The sequence below is a fragment of the Schistocerca gregaria genome, chromosome 9 (assembly GCF_023897955.1).
Source record: "Schistocerca gregaria isolate iqSchGreg1 chromosome 9, iqSchGreg1.2, whole genome shotgun sequence".
Lineage (NCBI taxonomy): Eukaryota > Metazoa > Arthropoda > Insecta > Orthoptera > Acrididae > Schistocerca > Schistocerca gregaria.
Window position 1 is genome coordinate 133,021,158 of NC_064928.1, and position 20,667 is coordinate 133,041,824.

Genomic DNA, 20,667 nt, shown 5'->3' on the forward strand with positions numbered 1-20,667 from the left:
CGGATTGACAAAAAGGAAGGGATGAGTACACCCCCCCCCCCCCACCCCACACAATATTATATTAGTTTTGCAGTATTTGGTTTAAAAGTATCGAAGTTAAAGTCTGTGGTATTTTTTTAAAAAAGGTAGAATGAAAATTGATAACAAAATTAAAATGTAATTAGTAAAAAGACCTATTCTGCCACATTCAATGAAGTTGCATTATTAGCAAATAGTAGTCAAAATGAAAGAACCCAGCAGGTGGGAAATTTCACAAATTCCACCCATAAAATTGGACAAGCAATACTTTTTAAAAACACACCAGACATAATAGAAAAAATTGCAAGCAAAAGTTCAACTCAAATTCTAAACTGAAGGAAACACTTCACTTCATGGCATTTGCTTCAGAACTGCTACAAATTTGTCATGCAATAGACCGCACCGTTCTAACTGTCAACACAATTGGCACTGCTAAGAGTATCCTACGACTTCCACATCACTGGCAACGGGTTATACACAATGCTGGGTGACTACCTTGAAGGTCAGTGAAACTTTGACGCATGAGTCTGTTTTGTATGAGCTGTAAATAAATAGTTGCCACTATTGAAGTTCCAACCCTCATAATTATGTATGAATAGGGCTGCAGTTATTGAATCTGGAATAGTGAGAAGTTTAACCCTGCCTGAAGGGTCGAAGGGAAGCTGCAGACTTATTTCAGCTACCAGTTTTGACAGAAAGCTTCACAGTGTAGGCAGGTCAGTTGGTAAATCACGTGGGTGCTTTCAACTGACCTGCCTACACTGTGAAGCTCGCCTCGACTGACATCTCTGCCGAAACTCTTTGCCTTTACAAATGTCTGCTTGTGTCTGTATGTGCGGATGAGAGAGAGAGAGAGAGAGAGAGAGTGAGAGAGAGAGAGAGTGTGAGAGAGAGAGAGAGAGAGAGAGTGAGAGAGAGAGTGAGAGAGAGTGAGAGAGAGAGAGAGAGAGAGAGAGAGAGAGAGAGAGAGAGAGAGAGAGAGAGAGAGTGCACCTGTCCTTTTTTCCCCCTACGGTGAGTCTTTCCGGGGGGCGGTTACAAGGGTAGGAGCCAGAGGGTAGGGAAGGTGGTTTGGGGATTTCATAGGGATGAACCAAGAGGTTACGAAGGTTAGGTGGACGGCGGAAATACACTCTTGGTGGAATGGGGAGGATTTCATGAAGGATGGATGGATCTCATTTCGGGGCAGGATTTTAGGAAGTCGTATCCCTGCTGGAGAGCCACATTCAGAGTCTGATCCAGTCCCGGGAAGTATCCTGTCACAAGTGGGGGCACTTTTGGGGTTCTTCAGTGGGAGGTTCTGGGTTTGAGGGGATGAGGAAGTGGCTCTGGTTATTTGCTTCTGTACCAGGTTGGGAGGGTAGTTGCGGGATGTGAAAGCTGTTTTCAGGTTGTTGGTGTAACGGTTCAGGGATTCAGGACTGGAGCAGATTCATTTGCCACGAAGGCCTAGGCTGTAGGAAAGGGACCGTTTGATATGGAATGTGGGGCAGCTGTCATAATGGAGGTACTGTTGCTTGTTGGTGGGTTTGATGTGGACGGATGTGTGAAGCTGGCCATTGGACAGATGGAGGTCAATGTCAAGGAAAGTGACATGGGATTTGGAGTAGGACCAGGTGAATCTGATGGAACCAAAGGAGTTGAGGTTGGAGAGGAAATTCTGGAGTAGTTGTTCACTGTGAGTCCAGATCATGAAGATGTCATCAATAAATCTGTACCAAACTTAGGGTTGGCAGGCTTGGGTAACCAAGAAGGCTTCCTCTAAGCAACCCATAAATTGGTTTGCATACGAGTGGGCCATCCTGGTACCCATGGTTGTTCCCTTTAATTGTTGGTATGTCTGGCCTTCAAAAGTGAAGAAGTTGTGGGTCAGGATGAAGCTGGCTAAGGTAATGAGGAAAGAGGTTTTAGGTAGGGTGGCAGGTGATCGGCGTGAAAGGAAGTGCTCCATTACAGCGAGGCCCTGGACGTGCGGGATATTTGTGTATAGGGAAGTGGCATCAATGGTTACAAGGATGGTTTCCGGGGGTAACAGACTGGGTAAGGATTCCAGGCGTTCGAGAAAGTGGTTGGTGTCTTTGATGAAGGATGGGAGACTGCATGTAATGGGTTGAAGGTGTTGATCTACGTAGGCAGAGATACGTTCTGTGGGGGGGGCTACAATGGGGCAGCCAGGATGTTTGGGTTTGTGAATTTTAGGAAGTAGGTAGAAGGTAGGAGTGCGAGGTGTCTGTGGGGTCAGGAGTTTGATGGAGTCAGGTGAAAGGTTTTGTAGGGGGCCTAAGGTTCTGAGGATTCCTTGAAGCTCCGCCTGGACATCAGGAATGGGATTACTTTGGCAAACTTTGTATGTAGAGTTGTCTGAAAGCAGATGCATTCCCTCAGCCACATACTCCTGACGATCAAGTACCACAGTCGTGGAACCCTTGTCAGCCGGAAGAATGATGATGGACTGGTCAGCTTACAGATCACGGATAGCCTGGGCTTCAGCTGTGGTGACGTTGGGGGTAGGATTAAGGTTTTTCAAGAAAGATTGAGAGGCAAGGCTGGAAGTGAGAAATTCCTGGAAGGTTTGGAGAGGGTGATTTTGAGGAAGAGGAGGTGGGTCTCGCTGTGATGGAGGACGGAACTGTTCCAGGCAGGGTTCAGTTTGGATAGTGTCTTCGGGAGGTGGATCATTAGGAGTGGGATCAGGATTATTTTTCTTCGTGGCAAAGTGGTATTTCCAGCAGAGACTACGAGTGTAGGACAGTAAATCTTTGACAAGGGCAGTTTGGTTGAATCTGGTAGTGGGGCTGAAGGTGAGGCCTTTGGATAGGACAGAGGTTTCGGATTGGGGGAGAGGTTTGGAGGAAAGGTTAGCTACTGAATTGGGGTGTTGTGGTTCCAGATTGTGTTGACTAGAATTTTGAGGTGTTGGGGGGAGTGGAGCTGGAAGTGGGAGATTGAGTAGATGGGAGAGACTGGATCTGTGTGCAATGAGGAGGAGGTTGAGGTTTGTTGGAAAGGTTGTGGAGGGTGAGTGAGTTGCCTTTCCGGAGGTGGGAAACCAGGAGATTGTATAGTTTATTGAGGTGGATGGTGGCATGCTGTTCTTATTTGTGGTTGGCCTGTAGGAGGATGCTTTGAACAGCCGGTGTGGATGTGGGAGAGGAAAGATTGAGGACTTTGATTTGGGATAGTTGACGTGTGTGTTCATTGGCCGAGTCAATGTATAGGTGAAGGATTAGGTGGGTGAGGGCTATGGATTGTGCAGTTTGGAACTGGTGTAAGGACTGATGGAAAGAAGGATTGCTGCTTGTGTGTGTATATGTATTAATGGAGGTGTGTGTGTGTGTGTGTGTGTGTGTGTGTGTGTGTGTGTGTGTGTGTGTGTGTGTGTGTGTGTGTGTATACCTATCCTTTTTTTTCCCCTAAGGTAAGTCTTTCCGCTCCTGGGATTGGAATGACTCCTTACCCTCTCCCTTAAAACCCACATCCTTTCGTCTTTCCCTCTCCTTCCCTCTTTCCTGAAGAAGCAACCGTCGGTTGCTAAAGCTATAAATTTTGTGTGTTTGTGTGTTATTTTATTGTGCCTGTCTACCGATGCTTTCCTGCTTGGTAAGTCTTGGAATCTTTGTTTTTAATATATTTTTCCCATGTGGAAGTTTCTTCCTATATATATAAAATACGTGCACACGCACCACTGTCTGGCTACTGAAACCTGAGTATTTCTGACAAAGATCTAGTTCGCAGAAAGCTCGCGTTCTAAGACTTTTTGTTGTGCCTAATCTGTGACTCAGCATCTCGACTATATGGCGAGTAGCAACTATACTTTTCATAATATTGTTACATTCCATCCTGGGTTTTCCATCATTTGAGTTTGATAGTTCAGCTGCATAGAGAACAAATACAGGCCCATCAATTAACATTTCCTAAAAATCTTCGGAGCAGTACATCAAACTTTGTACACAGAGAGTGGGTGGATCCCCGCTGAAACTGCACATGACATATCACACATCACAGAAGCTCCAAGAGGCAAGATGTTGCCCCATCAGAAACTGTTTGGTGCATCACAATAACAAAATCCAGTGCATTTTATTTGCTGGTGGCCATGAGCTTATGTTCAAGTTTTTGTTTCTCTCTTCCTGTAAGTGTGATAATTTCCTATTGTGAGCCTGCATAAACAGTAAATTCAGTTATTTTTAGAGAAACTTAACAAGTGTAAGTAAAATATAAACTTTTTTGTTTCTGTTGGTACAACTGGATCCCTTCCATTATACTTTAAGGGAAGGGTGGGGGTGGGAGACCATTTTTAATGGGAGAGCTGGCCATTCCACACTCCCAACCAGTTTGTCAGTAGCATTTGTGATGGCTAAGCAATAGGCACACTCAACCATTGCACAATGCAAGATTATAAAATTTCTTGCTTGTGAAGGAGATCACACAACAATTATTCAGAGATGGATGCCACAGTTCACAAAAAAAATTTAAATGACTCATGTTTAACTGGCATAGCGTGTTCAGGGAGGACAAGAACTAGTACAAAAATCACGATCGCCGTCCTCGAACCAGCATTATGGATGAAAACATTCACACAGTTCAAGACATTCTTTAATAAGACCAACAGGTGAGTGCATCCAAAATTGCAGAATAGGTTGAAATAAGTTGTAGGAGCTATCAAATAATCAGAAATTACCTGAAGTTCAGGAAAGTTTGTGCTAGGTGGGTCCCCCACCTTCTGACTGCAGATTAGAAGTTGAGAGTTAGCGGGCCTGGGAGATGTTTACAGCAAGGTTTTGCAAAGAAGAAAAATTTCTTAGATGGATCCTGACCTGCAATGCTATGTGCGTCCACCACTACAATCCGGAACAAAAACTAGCTAGTATGGTGTAGCAGAGGAAAGGGGGGAGAGCGTCAGTGCAAACCAAGAATCTTATGTCGGCTGCCACCGTTCTTCCTACCATCTTCAACAGCAGTCATTTTGTTCATTGATATTTCACTTTAACGATGCACAACGAATGCTAATTACAACTGTGAGCTGTTGAACTGGGTGAGGGCTGGATATTGCAGCAAAAGACGAGACCTATTTGAGAGGCCATCATCCTCCATGACAATGCCAGGCCCCACAACGCAGCTGTAACTGACTCAAAACTTCAAGAAGTGCACTGAACTGAATTTCATCATCCTCTCTACACTCCAAGGCTTATCACCATGTGGTGCTTTTTTTGGATGCTGACAGAAGCTCTACGAGGGAAACAGTTTGATAATGAGATGGGCATGGAGGGATACTAGTACAATTGGCTACTGACAACCAGTTTCATTCTCCTCTGCTTGGGACAAAAATCTTCCTTGTTCAGACAATCTTTTCTAAAGAAGGGAACAATACATAACAAAAATCCCATTTATATCTGATTTGCCCTCAAAAAACCCACATCCTATAGTAGTACTTTGCACTTTGGTGTAGGTGTTACATTATCAACGTAGTCCCACATTTTAACCGAATTAATCACACTAACATGCCACTGGAGATAAACAATTCTTTGCATCAAAATACTCAACCACTTGTCTCTCCCTGGAGGACCATCATTCGAGTTTAGATTTGCTTTATAATGAATTTCCAATGTCTTAGACATGGGCCAGTCAGAAGTATACCTTACTGAGCAGGTTGCCCATGCTATTGTGTTATTCAAGTCACCTTATGTGGAATGAACACAAAAATACTAGGTAAGAGGAGTTAAGCACTTTATGCCCTTTGAGCCCTAATGTGAGAACAGCAGCCAAGAAATATTTTGCAAATGGAGACAATTATCCAACTACAGAAAATGTCTGCAAGGACAATAACAAAAATCCATTCTCCAGCTCATTACTAAGATACTTGTTTGAAGAGTTACTGATACCCATTCCATCACTTGGGTATATCTTTAATACGTTATTCACACAAAGAATAGCATCAACAACTATTACATTTGAAGACTATACACAGTCATGGAACAAAACCCACACTTAACCAAAATTTAGCAAGAAAGAATTCGAAACAGTATATTCTGCTGGGATCTGAAATATACAACAAATATTACAATAAGATTTAAGAGACATGTAAAAACAAATTTATTTAAATCTTACTTCTTAAATAATACAGTGCATCCTCAATCGTTATTTAGATGAAGTAAGAGTTGGTGAAAATGCTCCAATTGTTCGAAGAGATTTTGGGATTGCAGCCAGTCATAATAAATCTCATTCCACCATTTTTCAACTAGACACTTGCCAGTCATCTTCTGGCGAGCCATGTAAGACTGATGACATCCTTCGCTCTGCCATATATTGCACGCCGATAGTACTGCCGTGCATAGATAAGAGTCACAGTGACAGAAGGATCTCTCAGCCCAGAGGCAGCACCCTCACTGGTGAAACTACAAGGATCAGCTCTCTTCAGTGTTGTCATTCACTGCAGTTATTGAAGTATTATGGCGTCTTCATCTCGAGCAAATCTCGGAGACGATACGATTCCACGTACTATCCAGCTGGTAGCTGCTGTTGCAGTTGAGTTTTTCACGATGCGTATTTCAACAGCTTCTTTTATAACGGAGTCCCAAAAAGCTGCTGTTGTGGCCAAAATTAACGATTTGTCATACTTCATTGAATGTCCATTGGAGATACAATGTTCTGAAATTACAGACTTGCTGGGTCACAGGAGATGAGTGCAACATTCTTACACTGTGCGTGTTTGTCCTATACAGGCCATACCCCACTGGCAAGGCATTTTATAAATTCCCGCACTTTCCACAATAGCAAATTATCCTCCACTGAGGAGGGGGGGCTGCTGGGAAGAAATGCGAGACCTCAAAATGGTCGTGAGGAATTTTGTTTTCTGGAGGCAGAGAACAAGTGGACGCTGCGATTGGCCATAAATCCTCTGTCAGCTCGAGGGCCACGAATGTTCCATTGAACGAGAGTCATAAGGGCAGGGGAGGAGGGAAGAAATGAAGGGGGTGCCACCTCTGCGGCTGTAGAGTGCCAGCCTTCAGAGACTCCCTGCTACAGGGTGCAGATCCAAGATCTACAGAGGCATCTGCAGTCCGCCTCTGTCAAACTGAGGAGTCTACGACAAAAACGGTTGGTGGTACACAACGGCAACACAGAGGTTCGCCAGGCAAGGCTATCACGTGGTGACACTGTCTAAGAGGATCTCTGGGTCAATGAAGGAGTAGACTCGCTGCATTTCTTTGACTTCTTGGAGCCTTTCCCATTGGCACAGGAAGACTCCTATGTTTCTTAGCTGGAGGGCATAGGAAGTCTTCACAGGAGTACTCATTCTGTCCTTTTCAGCATGGCAGTTGTGTAGCAGTTGACTTTGCCCTGTGGGGCGAAGGTTTGGTGGCTTGCTCCACAGCTGGACGAGGAGACGGCGATGCTACCATGACACTGGGCAATTTATAACTGCAGTGCTTAATTTGTGGTTGCATGTCTGTGTGGGCACGTCCTCTGTGAAGCAAGATTTAGAAACAATAGTACTTTAAGTGCCATATGGTAGAACACAGGTTTGTGACTAGCCAATAACATGTGAGCAAATAAGTAAGGCATTTTTTCCATTACCACGATCTTCTGGACAGCTTGCTCATCGAGATATATGGGACAATCTCGACAGGAAGCAGCATGGTCGCTACTGAAGTTCAAACAGTGGGGAGGAGGTGGCGAACAATCACACTCATGAGCACCCCTGCCACAGGTTACATATTTAGCCGGGTACAGACAGGACATTCGAGTGTGGCTGAAATGACTATGCTCGTAGCAGCACATCAGGTTAGGAATGTACAGTCAGACTGTGATAACTTCATAGCCTGCTTTGATCTTGCAAGGAAGCACCATTATATCAAATGTCAAAACAAGAGGGTGTTTGGGCACTAAGGATGCATCAACCTTTTTCATAACCCGGTGGACTGCAATGGCACACTGATCACACAGATATGGTTGGTTGGTTGGTTTAAAGGCGGGAGAAGGGACCAATCTACAAGGTCATCAGTCCTTGCTCCTAACGAAACAATGCCACATGTGTGAGAATAAAATGGACGAAATATAACACAAAACAGAAAGAAAGGAAAAGCCACACGAATGATGGGAAGGCAACGAACACTAAAAGGAACAAAAGAGGACAAGAAAACAAGAAAGACATTAGGAACAGAAGAGAGTAAAACATGAAAGAGTACAGTGGCTCGCCAACCACGAGAATAAAAAGGGAAAGCCAGCCACTCTGCAAAACATTAAAACCTCCACCCTAAAAACACTAGGGTGAGGACACACAGGGACAAAGGACATGCACTAAAACCTACATAGAAGTATAAAACCCACTCTCACAGATAAAAAGTAACACTAAAGCTGCTGTGGAGGCATTGTCGCCCAACACCAAAGCCAGGGTGCTGGCAAAGTTAAAAGTGTGCCGCAGAGCGGCTAAAAGTGGGCAGTCCAGCAAGAGGTGGACAACTATCATTTGGGAGCCACAGTGACACTAAGGTGGGTCCTCACAACGTAGTAGATAACTATGCATTAGCCACGTATGGCCAATGCGGAGCCGGCAGAGGACAAATGATTCCCTGCCAGAGGCCTGCATGGAAGACTTCCACACATTCATAGTCTCCTTAACGACACACAGTTTGTTGTGCATGCTATTATGCCATTCCGTCTCCCAAAGCCAGAAAACCCTGCAGTGTAACAGAACACAGGTCAGCTCCAGAGATGCCTATCTCCAGAAGCGATTTCTGCATCACCTGTTTTTCCAGCCTGTTGGCAAGTTTGTTGCCGGGGATTCCGATGTGTCCTGGGGTCCACACAAACGCCATGGAATGGCAGGACTGTTAAGGCATAGGTGACCTCCTGAATGGACACTACCAGATGTTGGCGAGGATAGAACTGGCCGATAGCTTATAGGCTGCTCAATGAGTTAGTACACAGGAGAAATGACTCTGCAGAGCGATGTACTCAAGAGCACAAGATATATCCGCCAGCTCTGCAGTCAAAACACTGCAGCCAACTGGCAAGGAGTGCTGCTCAATGTGTCCTCCATGAACATATGCGAAGCCTACACGACCGTCAGCCATTGAGCCATAGGTGTAAACTGCTTCAGAGCCTAGGAAGAGACAAGAATCGAGAGGAAGTAACAGCAGAGAGCGGGATGTTAACGGAGTCCTTAGGATCGTGCAAAGGGTTCAGACGAAGCTGTGGCTGAGGTGTACAGCATGAAGGCATATGTGAATGGACTGCAAGTAGAAGTGGTAAAGGGAAGGACTCCAGTTTGGAGAGAAGGGACCGCATGCGAAATCATTAGCCTGATCTGGGCCACCGATGCGAGAGATGGACAGCCACAGGCTGGAAAAGGAGACTGTAATTCGGATGCTCAGGGGAACTATGACTGTGTGCTGGGTAACTGACAAGCAGTTGCGCATGTCTGATCTGCAGACAGCCTCCACCAGTACACTGGCCACCGGACTCGTCTTAAGAGGAGCTGTCGCTAATCGAACCCCACAGTGGTGCACAGGGTCAAGTAAATGCAATACTGAAGGTGCTGCCAAACCATAAACCACACTCCCATAGTCAACTCGCAATTGGACAAGGGCTCTGTAGAGCTGCAGCAGCTTACAGCTATCTGCACCCCAATTGGTGTTGCTCAAGCAACGGAGGGCATTGAGGTGCTTCCAGCACTTCTGATTAAGCTGAGGAAGATGAGGGAGCCAAGTCAATTGAGCATCCTAGGAATTGATATGTCTCTAGTACAGTGAGTGGATCGTCATTAAGGTAAAGCGCGGGTTGCGGATGAACAGTACGACACTGACAGAAGTGCATGCCATGACTTTGTGGATGAAAACTGGAAGCCGTGGGCTAGAGCCCATGACTGCACCTTGTGGATGGCTCCCTGCAGGTGCCGCTCAGCAACAACAGTACTGGAGCGAGAGTATGAAATGCAGAAGTCGTCTGCATACAGAGAAGGTGAGATGGAGAGCCCGACAGCTGCTGCTACACTGTTAATGGCCACTAAAAATAGAGAGACACTCAAAGAGCCCTGCAGGACTCCATTCTCCTGGATACGGATGGAACTATGGGAGTCACCAACTTGTTTACGTAAGTAAAAAAAGATGTCAATCAGGTGTTGCCGCCTGGAAAAGGCCGTTCGGATGGCAGACTCAATAGACAAAAGTTTGTCAGAGGTAGAGCGACCCTGGAGGAAGCCACGTGACTAGGACCCAACCCAACTGCCAAGATACCATACATTCCAGCAGCTTACAAAAAACATTGGTGAGGCTGATGGGCCGGTAGCTATCCACATTAAGTGGGTTTCTACCGTGTGTGAGCGCTGGAATGATGGTGCTCTCCCGCCACCACACCAAAGCCGGTTGATGATGACGAGAAGATGTCACTTGTAGTAAAATAAGAGATGTTTAATCATCTGGCTGTAGATGTGATCAGGCCCAGGAGCTGTGTCGGGGCAATGTGAAAGGGCACTGAGGAGCTCCCACTCTGTACATGGGGCATTATAGGATTCACTGCAGCGTGTAATGAATGAGAGGACGTTCCCTTCCAACTGCCGTTTGAGTGTGCGTAAGGCTGGGGGGGGGAGCAATTCTCCGACTTAGAGGCTCGAGCAAAGTGCTCGGCAAATCGCATTTGCATTCGTACATAACTCACCATTTATGGTAACACCGGGGACAGCTGTTGGAGCTTGGTACCCGAAAAGACATTTCATCCTTGTCCAGACTTGGGAAAGTGTCGTGTGGCACCCAATGGTGGAGACATATCTTTCCCAACACTCTTTCCATTGTTCTATAAGATAGTGAATATGAGCACAAAGCCGTTTAAAGGCTGTGAGGTGCTCCTGGAAAGGGTGCCGCTTATGCCACTGTAGAGCTCGCCGACATTCCTCAGTTGCTTCAGTGAGTTCTGGCGACCACCAAGGGACTGCCTTACGCCTCTGGCATCCTAAAGAGCGAGGGATCACAGAGCTGATAGTGCCAGAATTGTTTTAGCAGCGGCGTAAGACTATATCATATGCACTGGATGCCGCTCAAATTTTCTCTTCGCCGATTTTCCTTTCTTTCTGGAGAATCCTGCAGTCAGGCGAGCAAGGCGAATGGTGCTTTCTGCAGTTGACACAGATGGGAGGCGGGGCACACAGAGTATTGGGATGTGATGGGAGTCTGCATTCTCGGCATGTGACGCTGGAAGTACAGCAGGAAGACGTATGGCCGAACTTCCAGCACTTAAAGCACCACATCGGAGGAGGGATATAGGGATTTACATCACACTGTTAGACAGTCACCTTGACCTTCTCGGGCAATGTATCACCTTCAAAGGCCAAGATGAAGGCACCGGTGGCAACTTTATCATCATTCAGACCCCGGTGGACACGCCGGACGAGATGTACACCTTGCCGTTCTAAATTGGTACGCAGCTCATCGTCAGAGTGCAAAAGAAGGTCTCTGTGAAATATGATATCCTGGACCATATTTAAGCTCTTACGGTGTGTGATGGTTACAGAAACATCCCCCAGCTTCTCACAAGTGAGAAACTCCCGTGACTGGCAGAGGATGCTGTTTTGAGCTAGACTGACCCAGATCTCATTTTGGACAAATCCTCCACCTCCCCGAACTTCTCCTCTAAATGCTCAACAAAAAACTGAGGCTTCATTCGTCATGAAAGATTCCACCAGATCTCTAACATACAAGGTACTGGGGCAAGTAAGATCTGCTGCCATCCTTAGCCTGACGTTCCTCCCACAGTGTGGCCAGGGATGGGAACGATTTGGGGTTTTACCTCTGTGCATTGAATTGAGCTTGTAATTGCTTAAAGACTGCTGGTGTTTCACCACCGTCAAGAGATGATGGACTACGTTCCATTGTGTGTCATCCACAATGATGCCACCCACTCCGACTAGGGCCCCTCCCCACGGGTGCCACCCAGCCGCAGCGAAGGCCACCTGACAGGATGTCCATTGCCAGGAGTCCCGATGGCCCTCGGCATTCGTGGGGGAGTGAACGGCACAGGTATCAGCAGAGTGATCCCTGTGGGGTCAGGGGGGTACAACCAACAGGGTACATGGCGGCTCCACCACAACGGACTGGCTACCATGCTGGTTTTCAGGTGTGAAGAAGTCCACGGTCATCATCAATACAGAAATCGACACTGCATAATGCATGGTGGAAAGCGCACCCAGGAAGGTGTCCTCACCCAAGAGATAGAGAATGGGCAGGACTGCAATGTGACGATGAGAAAGTGGGCTAAAGATCTCTATGCAATATCGACATGATGTACATTGTAATGCGCCCCTCCCCAATTGGCTTGTTCTTTGGCAAAATTTTGAAGAATGGAGGTCAAACCCTACAGGGGACAATCACATGAAGGCTAAAGCATGTGAAACTCTTTAGTCACCTCATACGACAGGCAGGAATACCTCGGGCCTATTCTAACCCCTGGATCCGCAGGGGGGAGGATATGTTTGAATTTCTATTTTTGTCAGACCTTTGAACAGAACGCCATGGGAAGAATTCAGAGTTATGTGGGCCTCAACATGAGCAGGATAGCTGTGGAAAAGCAAAGCAGCAAGCAGCAGTTGTGCCTGAGAATCAGAAATAGTCTCCAGAAGAGAAGTGCCATTGCGTAAACAAGCAGGATTTCACAGGGCTGGCAATTGCATCAACACCTTTCATAATAAGGAATGGATGTACCATTGCAATGGACTGACCTCCTTCAGTACATGAAACCACAAGGAACTGGTGCAGCAGGGAGGGTCTTTCAATCTTTATTCCGTTTAAGTTTGTTAGATGTTGACTGCAAAGAGGATTGGCTCACTGCACGAAAATCCCCCACAATTGTCAGTGTCTCCAATAGTGTGATCCTTCCAACTGGGGGCAGGAGCCTTCAGAGATGGCCTCACCTGCCTTAGGTGATTTTTCAAACCTCAGGTAGCAGTTGAGGTAATCACCCCTCCCTCGGCCTGGCCTGTACCGGAGGGTACATGCGAACCCTCCCTGTCGACCCAGGGCTGGGAATTACACATTACCCAGTCACCTGTTAAGTGTCAGACGTATGGGCTAGCCTTCAGGAGTGCACAGGGAGGAAGAAAAAGAGAATCCTCTAATGCCACAGAGGAGGAAGGATAAAGAAGAAAAACAGGGAATAAAAACCACTGGTGGGATTATTCTGATGTCAGCTACCGAAAATACAGATCACGTTCCCACATTCCTAAAAGCACCCCAGACATGTTCCCTAAGAGAGGTCAAATTGGCTAGCAAGAGGATAGACATGCAGCACAGAAGCGAAAGGATACGGCAAAGACTGGGGCTACTGCCAAGCAGGAACCCACCAAAGAGTGGCAAGCCCTCGGGGATGGGGCAGGTCGTACATAGTCTGTCTCCCACTGAACATTTCCTCCGTCAGTGTCCACTTGATTCCAAACCTATTGCACCCTTTCTGCTCACCTTAATGAACTTTATACTTACAACTACTTCACCTCTGAGGGGCAGACATACAAACTAATCAACGGTATGGCCATGGGGGACCAGGATGGCCCCTTCCTATGCCAACCTTTTCATGAATCACTCGGAGGGGACTTTCCTGTTATCCAGCAGCCTTCAAGCCACTGGTTTGTTTTCATACAATGATATCTTGGCCATATGGACTCACGTTGAGTCTGACCCCTTAAAATTCCTGTAATCTCTGAATACGTTCTCCCAATCAATGGTCCTATTCCGAATTCCATGCCATTTTCCTTTATGTTCGTATCATCACTGAAGACCAGCTACAGATTTCTGTCCATATTAACAAACAACAGTACTTACATTTTGACAATTGCCATCACTTCCATGTCAAACACTCCCTCCAACTCACCCTTGGCATTTGAAGCAAATATACTTGCTCAGATGCAGACACTTTGCAGCAATAGATGTGAGCTTTCACTCAACATAATACATGTTGCCCCACTCAAAATGCCTGAAAACCTACTAAAATATAGATATTCAGAGGCTACACAAAAATATCTGCAAAAACTTCTCATACTTACACGTTTGTCTCTGTTTTCCTTTACAGCAACTGCCTTTTTTGCCTTTTCTGCCTTTTTAATGCGGTCAGGATCAATTTTTGGAGCAATTCGCCTCCCGCTAGGTGAAGGTAGAGTGTTGGGCTTCTGACTGGTTAGCCCAAGCTTTGTGCTTCCGACAGCTTTCTTGCCCTTGGCAGTCTTACCAACTGCACCAACTGCTTCCTCTTCTCTCTCTTTTGCTTCAACTTTATCCAGCTAGAATAAAAGTGAGTGTTATACTTAGTAAACAAGATCATCATCATAGTGAGACTCCAAATGCATTCTATATTCTTCTGAAATTGATAACAAATGACTTCCAGTTTAATCTTTGCTACAGAATGAATTTATTGGGAACTGCTAACTACACCACCTTACTACATAAGCTGCTTATCTCATTTTTCACTGAGAAATTTGTTTACAGCTATAAAAAATTATGGTCCACATAAAACTGAAGGAGTGAATAAAACCCTAAAACTGGAGTGTTTTCAAGCACGAGTTGAAACATGCAGGCTCTGAGTTACTAATTCTAACTACAACTACAACAACAGACTGACTAAACAATTCTGAGTATGAAACAATGCTCAAACTTTTAATTTACTGACTGCTAAGTAAATATTAAGTTAATTATGTATAACTAACTTATGTACAGAAAAAATGCTCAGAAACACAATTCATCATTAACTCTTCAACAAATTTTAGAACTGAGCTGTAATAAAATATTGGTTCTGGCCTGTTCTTTGTTCGTGGCACCATAGGGTATTTCACTTCTAACTCCAATTTTAATAAGACATATTACACATTCTATCATAAGCAGGAAAACTGCAAGGCTTAAAAATTAAACATCCCACAATATTGAGATTTTGCACGTTTTTTTACTGATATAATTACTCAGAGTCTGTATCATCCAAGTACATTTACATTCATAACAAATTTAATTTGTATTTTTTACTTGGTTGGTTGGTTTGTGGGGGTTAAAGGGACCAGACTACTTAGGTCATCGGTCCCTTGTTCCACGACCATAATAATACACGAAGAAAAGTCCAACAAGCAATAAACACATAAGGGAGACGACAAGGGACGACACAGTACAAGAAAGACATAGACGAAGACCAGAGAAAAGAGATTAAAAGACACACAGAGTGCGACGGTCATTGGCCGACCATGAAAATAAAACTGGAAAGGCCAACAACCAAGGGACACATTAAAACACCACAAACTAAAACCCCAGGCCAAAAGCCACAGTCGACACTAAAAAAAATAAAAAGGGACTCTCATATTGAATGATAAAAACCCCCTGCTCGAATAAAACGGAGAACTAAGTCAGCCATAGTAGAGTCATCGGTTAAAAGAGCAGGGAGTGTATCAGGCAGCGCGAACGTCTGCCTGAGGGCAGTTAAAAGTGGGCAGTCTAGTAAGACGTGTACCACGGTCAGGGCCAATCCGCAGCGACAGAGAGGCGGGTCGTCACGGCACAAGAGATACGCGTGCGTGAGCCGGGTATGTCCTATGCGGAGCCGGCAGAGGACGACAGCGTCCTTGCGAGACCCCCGCATGGAGGAGCGCCACACACTGGTTGTCTCCTTGACTGCCCGAAGTTTGTTGGGAGAGGGCAGGGTGCGCCACTCATCACGCCAAGCAGCAATGACCTTCTGCCGCAATACGGATCGGACGTCACTCTCTAAAAGACCGATCTCCATGGCCGGGGAACTGACCGCCTGTTTCGCCAGTTCGTCAACCCGCTCGTTACCCGGGATGCCGACGTGACCCGGGGACCAAACAAAGGTGACAGAGCGGCCGCAACGGACGAAAGTATGGCCATCACCAGACGGGAACGAGGGAAACACTGGTCAAGAGCTCGTAAACCGCTCAGGGAGTCACTACAGATGACAAAGGACTCACCTGAGCGGGAGCGGAGAAACTCTAGGGCACGATAGATGGCAACCAACTCGGCAGTGTATACACTGGAGCCAGCTGCCAATGACCGTTGCTCACAATAATCCCGTAGAGTGAGAGCGTAACCAGTGTGACCAGAGACCACCGAACCGTCGGTGTAGGCCACCGCCGCGTTCGGAAACTCGGCCAGGATGGAAAGAAAGCGGCGGCGGAGGGCCTCCGGAGGCACTGAGACCTTCGGACCCTGTGCCAAGTCGAGCCGAAGGCACGGTCGGGGCACACTCCACGGGGGCAGACGGAGATTGGCCCGGAAAACAGGCGGCAGAGGAAAAAGTCAAGGCCACGGAGAAGGTCCCGGAGGCGAACCGCAATGGGACACCCTGACCGGGGCCGCCTGTCTGGAACATGGACGATCAACCGCGGGAACAGGAGACGGTAGTTTGGATGCCCTGGCATGCTATAAACGTGCGCGGCATAGGCGGCCAGAAGGCGGTCACGCCGGAACCGCAATGGAGGGACACCAGCCTCCACAAGTATGCTGTCGACGGGGCTTGTCCGGAACGCTCCCGTGGCGAGGCGGATCCCGCAGTGGTGTATGGGATCCAGCAACCGCAATGCTGAAGGCGAGGCAGAACCGTACGCCACACACCCATAATCAAGGCGGGACTGGATCAGCGCTTGATATAGGTGGAGGAGGGTGGACCGGTCGGCACCCCACCTGGTGTGGCTTAAGCAACGGAGAGCGTTTAAGTGCCGCCAGCATGTTTGCTTCAGCTGCCTAATATGGGGCAGCCAAGTCAACCGGGTATCGAACACCAGTCCCAAGAACCGATGCGTCGCGACCACAGCAAGAGGTTCACCGTCAAGGTAAAGGCGCGGCTCAGGGTGAACCGTGCGACGCCGGCAGAAATGCATAACGCAGGTCTTCGCGGCCGAAAACTGGAAGCCGTGCGCTACAGCCCATGACTGCACCTTGCGGATGGCACCTTGCAGCTGCCGTTCAGCAGCGGCGATGCCACTGGAGCTGTAATATAGGCAGAAGTCGTCCGCATATAAAGAAGCCGCGACGGACGACCCCACCGCCTCAACGAGCCCATTGATGGCAATTAAAAACAGGGACACACTGAGGACAGACCCCTGTGGGACCCCGTTCTCCTGGACCCGGGAGGAACTATGCGACGCAGCTACTTGCACGCGGAAGGAACGATACGAAAGAAAATTCTGAATAAAAATCGGAAGCGGGCCCCTAAGGCCCCACCCATGAAGTGTGGCCAGGATGTGATGGCGCCAAGTCGTATCGTATGCCTTCCGCATGTCGAAGAAGACGGCAACCAGATGTTGGCGGCGCGCAAAGGCTGTACGGATGGCAGACTCCAGGGAGACCAGATTATCGACGGCAGAGCGGCCTTTACGGAACCCACCCTGAGACGGAGCCAGAAGGCCCCGAGACTCGAGGAGCCAACTCAACCTCTGGCTCACCATACGTTCCAGCAACTTGCAAGGAACGTTGGTAAGGCTTATGGGGCGATAGCTGTCCACCTCCAGCGGGTTCTTGCCAGGTTTCAATACGGGGAGGACTATGCTTTCCCGCCATTGAGACGGGAAAACACCCTCGACCCAGACGCGATTGAAAAGATCTAGGAGGCGTCGCTGGCAAGGCACTGAGAGGTGTTTCAGCATCTGGCTGTGAATGCGGTCTGGTCCAGGAGCCGTATCAGGGCAAGCAGAAAGTGCGCTCTGGAATTCCCATTCGCTGAAAGGAGCATTGTACGACTCCGCGTGGCGCGTGTGAAAGGAAAGCCTCCGACTTTCCAACCGCTCTTTCCGGGAGCGGAAGGCCAACGGGTATTTCGTTGACGCGGAGCACTGAGCAAAATGCTCTGCTAACCGGTCCGCAATCGTGTCGGAGTCGGTGCACACTGCTCCATTCAGCGAAAGCCCAGGGACAGAGACAGGTGGCCGATAGCCTTGGAGTCGCCGAATCTTGGTCCAAACCTGCGATGCAGAGGTACGGACGCCAATGGTGGAAACATAACGTTCCCAGCACTCCTGCTTCCGTTGGCGAATAAGGCGTCGGGCTCGGGCGCGGAACTGTTTAAAAGCAATGAGGGTCTCCAACGACGGGTGCCGCTTATGGCGCTGAAGAGCCCGCCGGCGATCTCGAATCGCCTCTGCGATCTCGGGCGACCACCACGGCACAGTCCTCTGCCGAGGTGACCCGGATGTACAGGGAATCGCAGATGCCGCCGCAGAAACGATGCTGGTGGTGACCGACTGAACCACCGCATCAATCGGATCAGTGGAAGGAGGTGTGATCACTGCGACAGATGTAAATAAGTCCCAATCAGCCTTATTCAGAGCCCATCTGGAGGGGCGTTCAGAAGAGTGACGCTGTGGCAGTGACAGAAAGATGGGGAAATGGTCACTACCACATAAGTCGTCATGGACCCTCCAGTGGATGGATGGTGAAAGTCCGGGGCTGCAAATAGAAAGGTCAATGGCCGAAAACGAGCCATGGACCGCACTAAAGTGGGTCGCCTCTCCCGTGTTTAAAAGGCAGAGGTCAAGCTGTGACAGAAGAGTCTCGACATCTCTGCCCCGGCCAGTAATCGCGGCGCTACCCCACAAGTGGTTATGGGCGTTAAAGTCGCCCAGCAACACAAAGGGAGGCGGCAGTTGTCCTATCAATGCAGCCAACACATGACGAGAGACATCACCATCCGGCGGAAGGTACAAACTGCAGACAGTAATAGGCTGAGGCGTCCACATCCTTACAGCGACAGCCTCTAAGGGTGTATGAAGAGGCACACACTCGCTGTAGATAGAGTTAAGGACGTAGACGCAGACTCCACCAGACACCCTCTCATAAGCTGCCCGGTTCTTATAATAACCCCGATACCCTCGTAGGGCAGGGGTCCGCATTGCCGGAAACCACGTTTCCTGGAGGGCAATGCAGAAGAAAGGGTGACTGCTGACGAGTTGGCGGAGCTCAGCAAGGTGGTGGAAAAAACCGCTGCAGTTCCACTGGAGAATCACTTTGTCCATGGGCGAAATAGGCGTGAAGGGACCGAGGAGGCAGATCACGTCACTGGGTCACCTGCTGTCACCGATCGAGGACCAGTACAATCGGCGTCTGAGGGTATGGCGAGATCCAGGTCCTCAGCGGACGCCAGGATCTCCACCTCACCCCCAGACGCAGAGCCTGTATGGAGCGGTGGGGTGGATGCCACCGCGCGTTCCTTGGCCTTAGAGGCCTTCTTCTTCTTCGTCTTCTCTCTCTGCTCCTTGGGCTTTACTGGCTGGGAGGGCTCCACCGAGTCAGTCTCCGGGACGGAGGAGGAGCGGGAAGCCCTGCGACCAGCCGCTGGCCTGCTTTTCAGCCATTGGCTGACGTCACCCTTCCCAGAGGTGGAAACCTGGGAAGGGAGGGACCCGAGGGATCCCTTGCGAGAGAGAGTCGCCGAAGAAGTCTGACGCTTCTCCGGCTTAGAGTTGGGGACTTGTGTCCCCGATGGTTGGGGGGTCGTTGCTCCTGAGGTAGGTGGTGCAGGAGCAACAGATGGGGAAATGCCCCCCACCATCAAGGGGGCAGGTGTAGTATTCCGGCTCAGAGTGTTCAGTGGAATCGGTGCAGCAGATGACAAAACTACTGTTTTGGCAGCAGTGGCATAGGAGCTGGTCAGAGCCACAGGATGTAGCCTCTCGTATTTCCGCTTAGCCTCAGTATAGGTCATGCGGTCCAGGGCCTTATATTCCATGATCCTTCGTTCTTTCAGTAGAACCTTGCAGTCTGGCGAGCAAGGGGAATGGTGTTCGCCGCAGTTCACACAGATGGGAGGCGGCGCACATGCAGTATTAGGATGTGAAGGGCGTCCACAATCTCTGCATGTCATGCTGGAAGTACACCGAGATGACATGTGGCCGAACTTCCAGCATTTGAAACACCTCATCGGGGGAGGGATATAGGGCTTCACATCACATCGGTAGACCATCACCTTGACCTTTTCGGGTAGGACGTCACCCTCGAAGGCCAAGATGAAGGCACCGGTGGCTACCTGATTATCCCTCGGACCCCGATGGACGCGCCGGACGAAGTGAACACCCCGCCGTTCTAAATTGGCGCGTAGCTCGTCGTCTGACTGCAAGAGTAGGTCCCTATGGAATATAATGCCCTGGACCATGTTGAGACTCTTATGGGGTGTGATCGTGACGGAAACATCCCCCAACTTGTCACAAGCGAGTAACCGCCGTGACTGTGCAGAGGATGCCGTTTTGATCAATACTGCCCCAGAGCGCATTTTGGACAAGCCCTCCACCTCCCCAAACTTGTCCTCCAAGTGCTCGACAAAAAACTGAGGCTTGGTCGCCATAAACGATTCCCCATCGACTCGAGTACAGACTAAATAGCGAGGTGAATAAGGTTCGCTGCCAACCGTAGCCTTTCGTTCCTCCCATGGTGTGGCCAGGGAGGGGAACGATTGTGGATCATATGCCTGAGCGTTGTATTGAGGCCGAGAACGCTTAGAGACTGCTGGCGGCTGGCCGCCAGCAAGAGATGATGTACCACGCTTCATCGCGGGTCATCCGCCCTGATGCCACCTACTCCGACCAAGGGCCCTCCCCACGGGCGCCACCCAGCCTCAGCAACGACCACCTGGCGGGATGGCCATTGCCGGGAGTCCCGATGCCCCAAGGAGACAGGCATCTACTCC

General features: G+C 48.6%; 1 protein-coding gene across 1 annotated transcript in view; it reads right to left on the reverse strand.

The window, feature by feature from the left end:
- LOC126291679 (DNA topoisomerase 2-like) overlaps window positions 1-20,667 on the reverse strand; it is a 174,674-nt gene that overhangs the window by 38,146 nt on the left and 115,861 nt on the right. Inside the window, exon 20 of the mRNA XM_049985274.1 lies at window positions 14,045-14,278. Within this exon, the coding sequence (XP_049841231.1) occupies window positions 14,045-14,278 (234 nt within the window). The remainder of the gene's footprint in view (window positions 1-14,044; window positions 14,279-20,667) is intronic.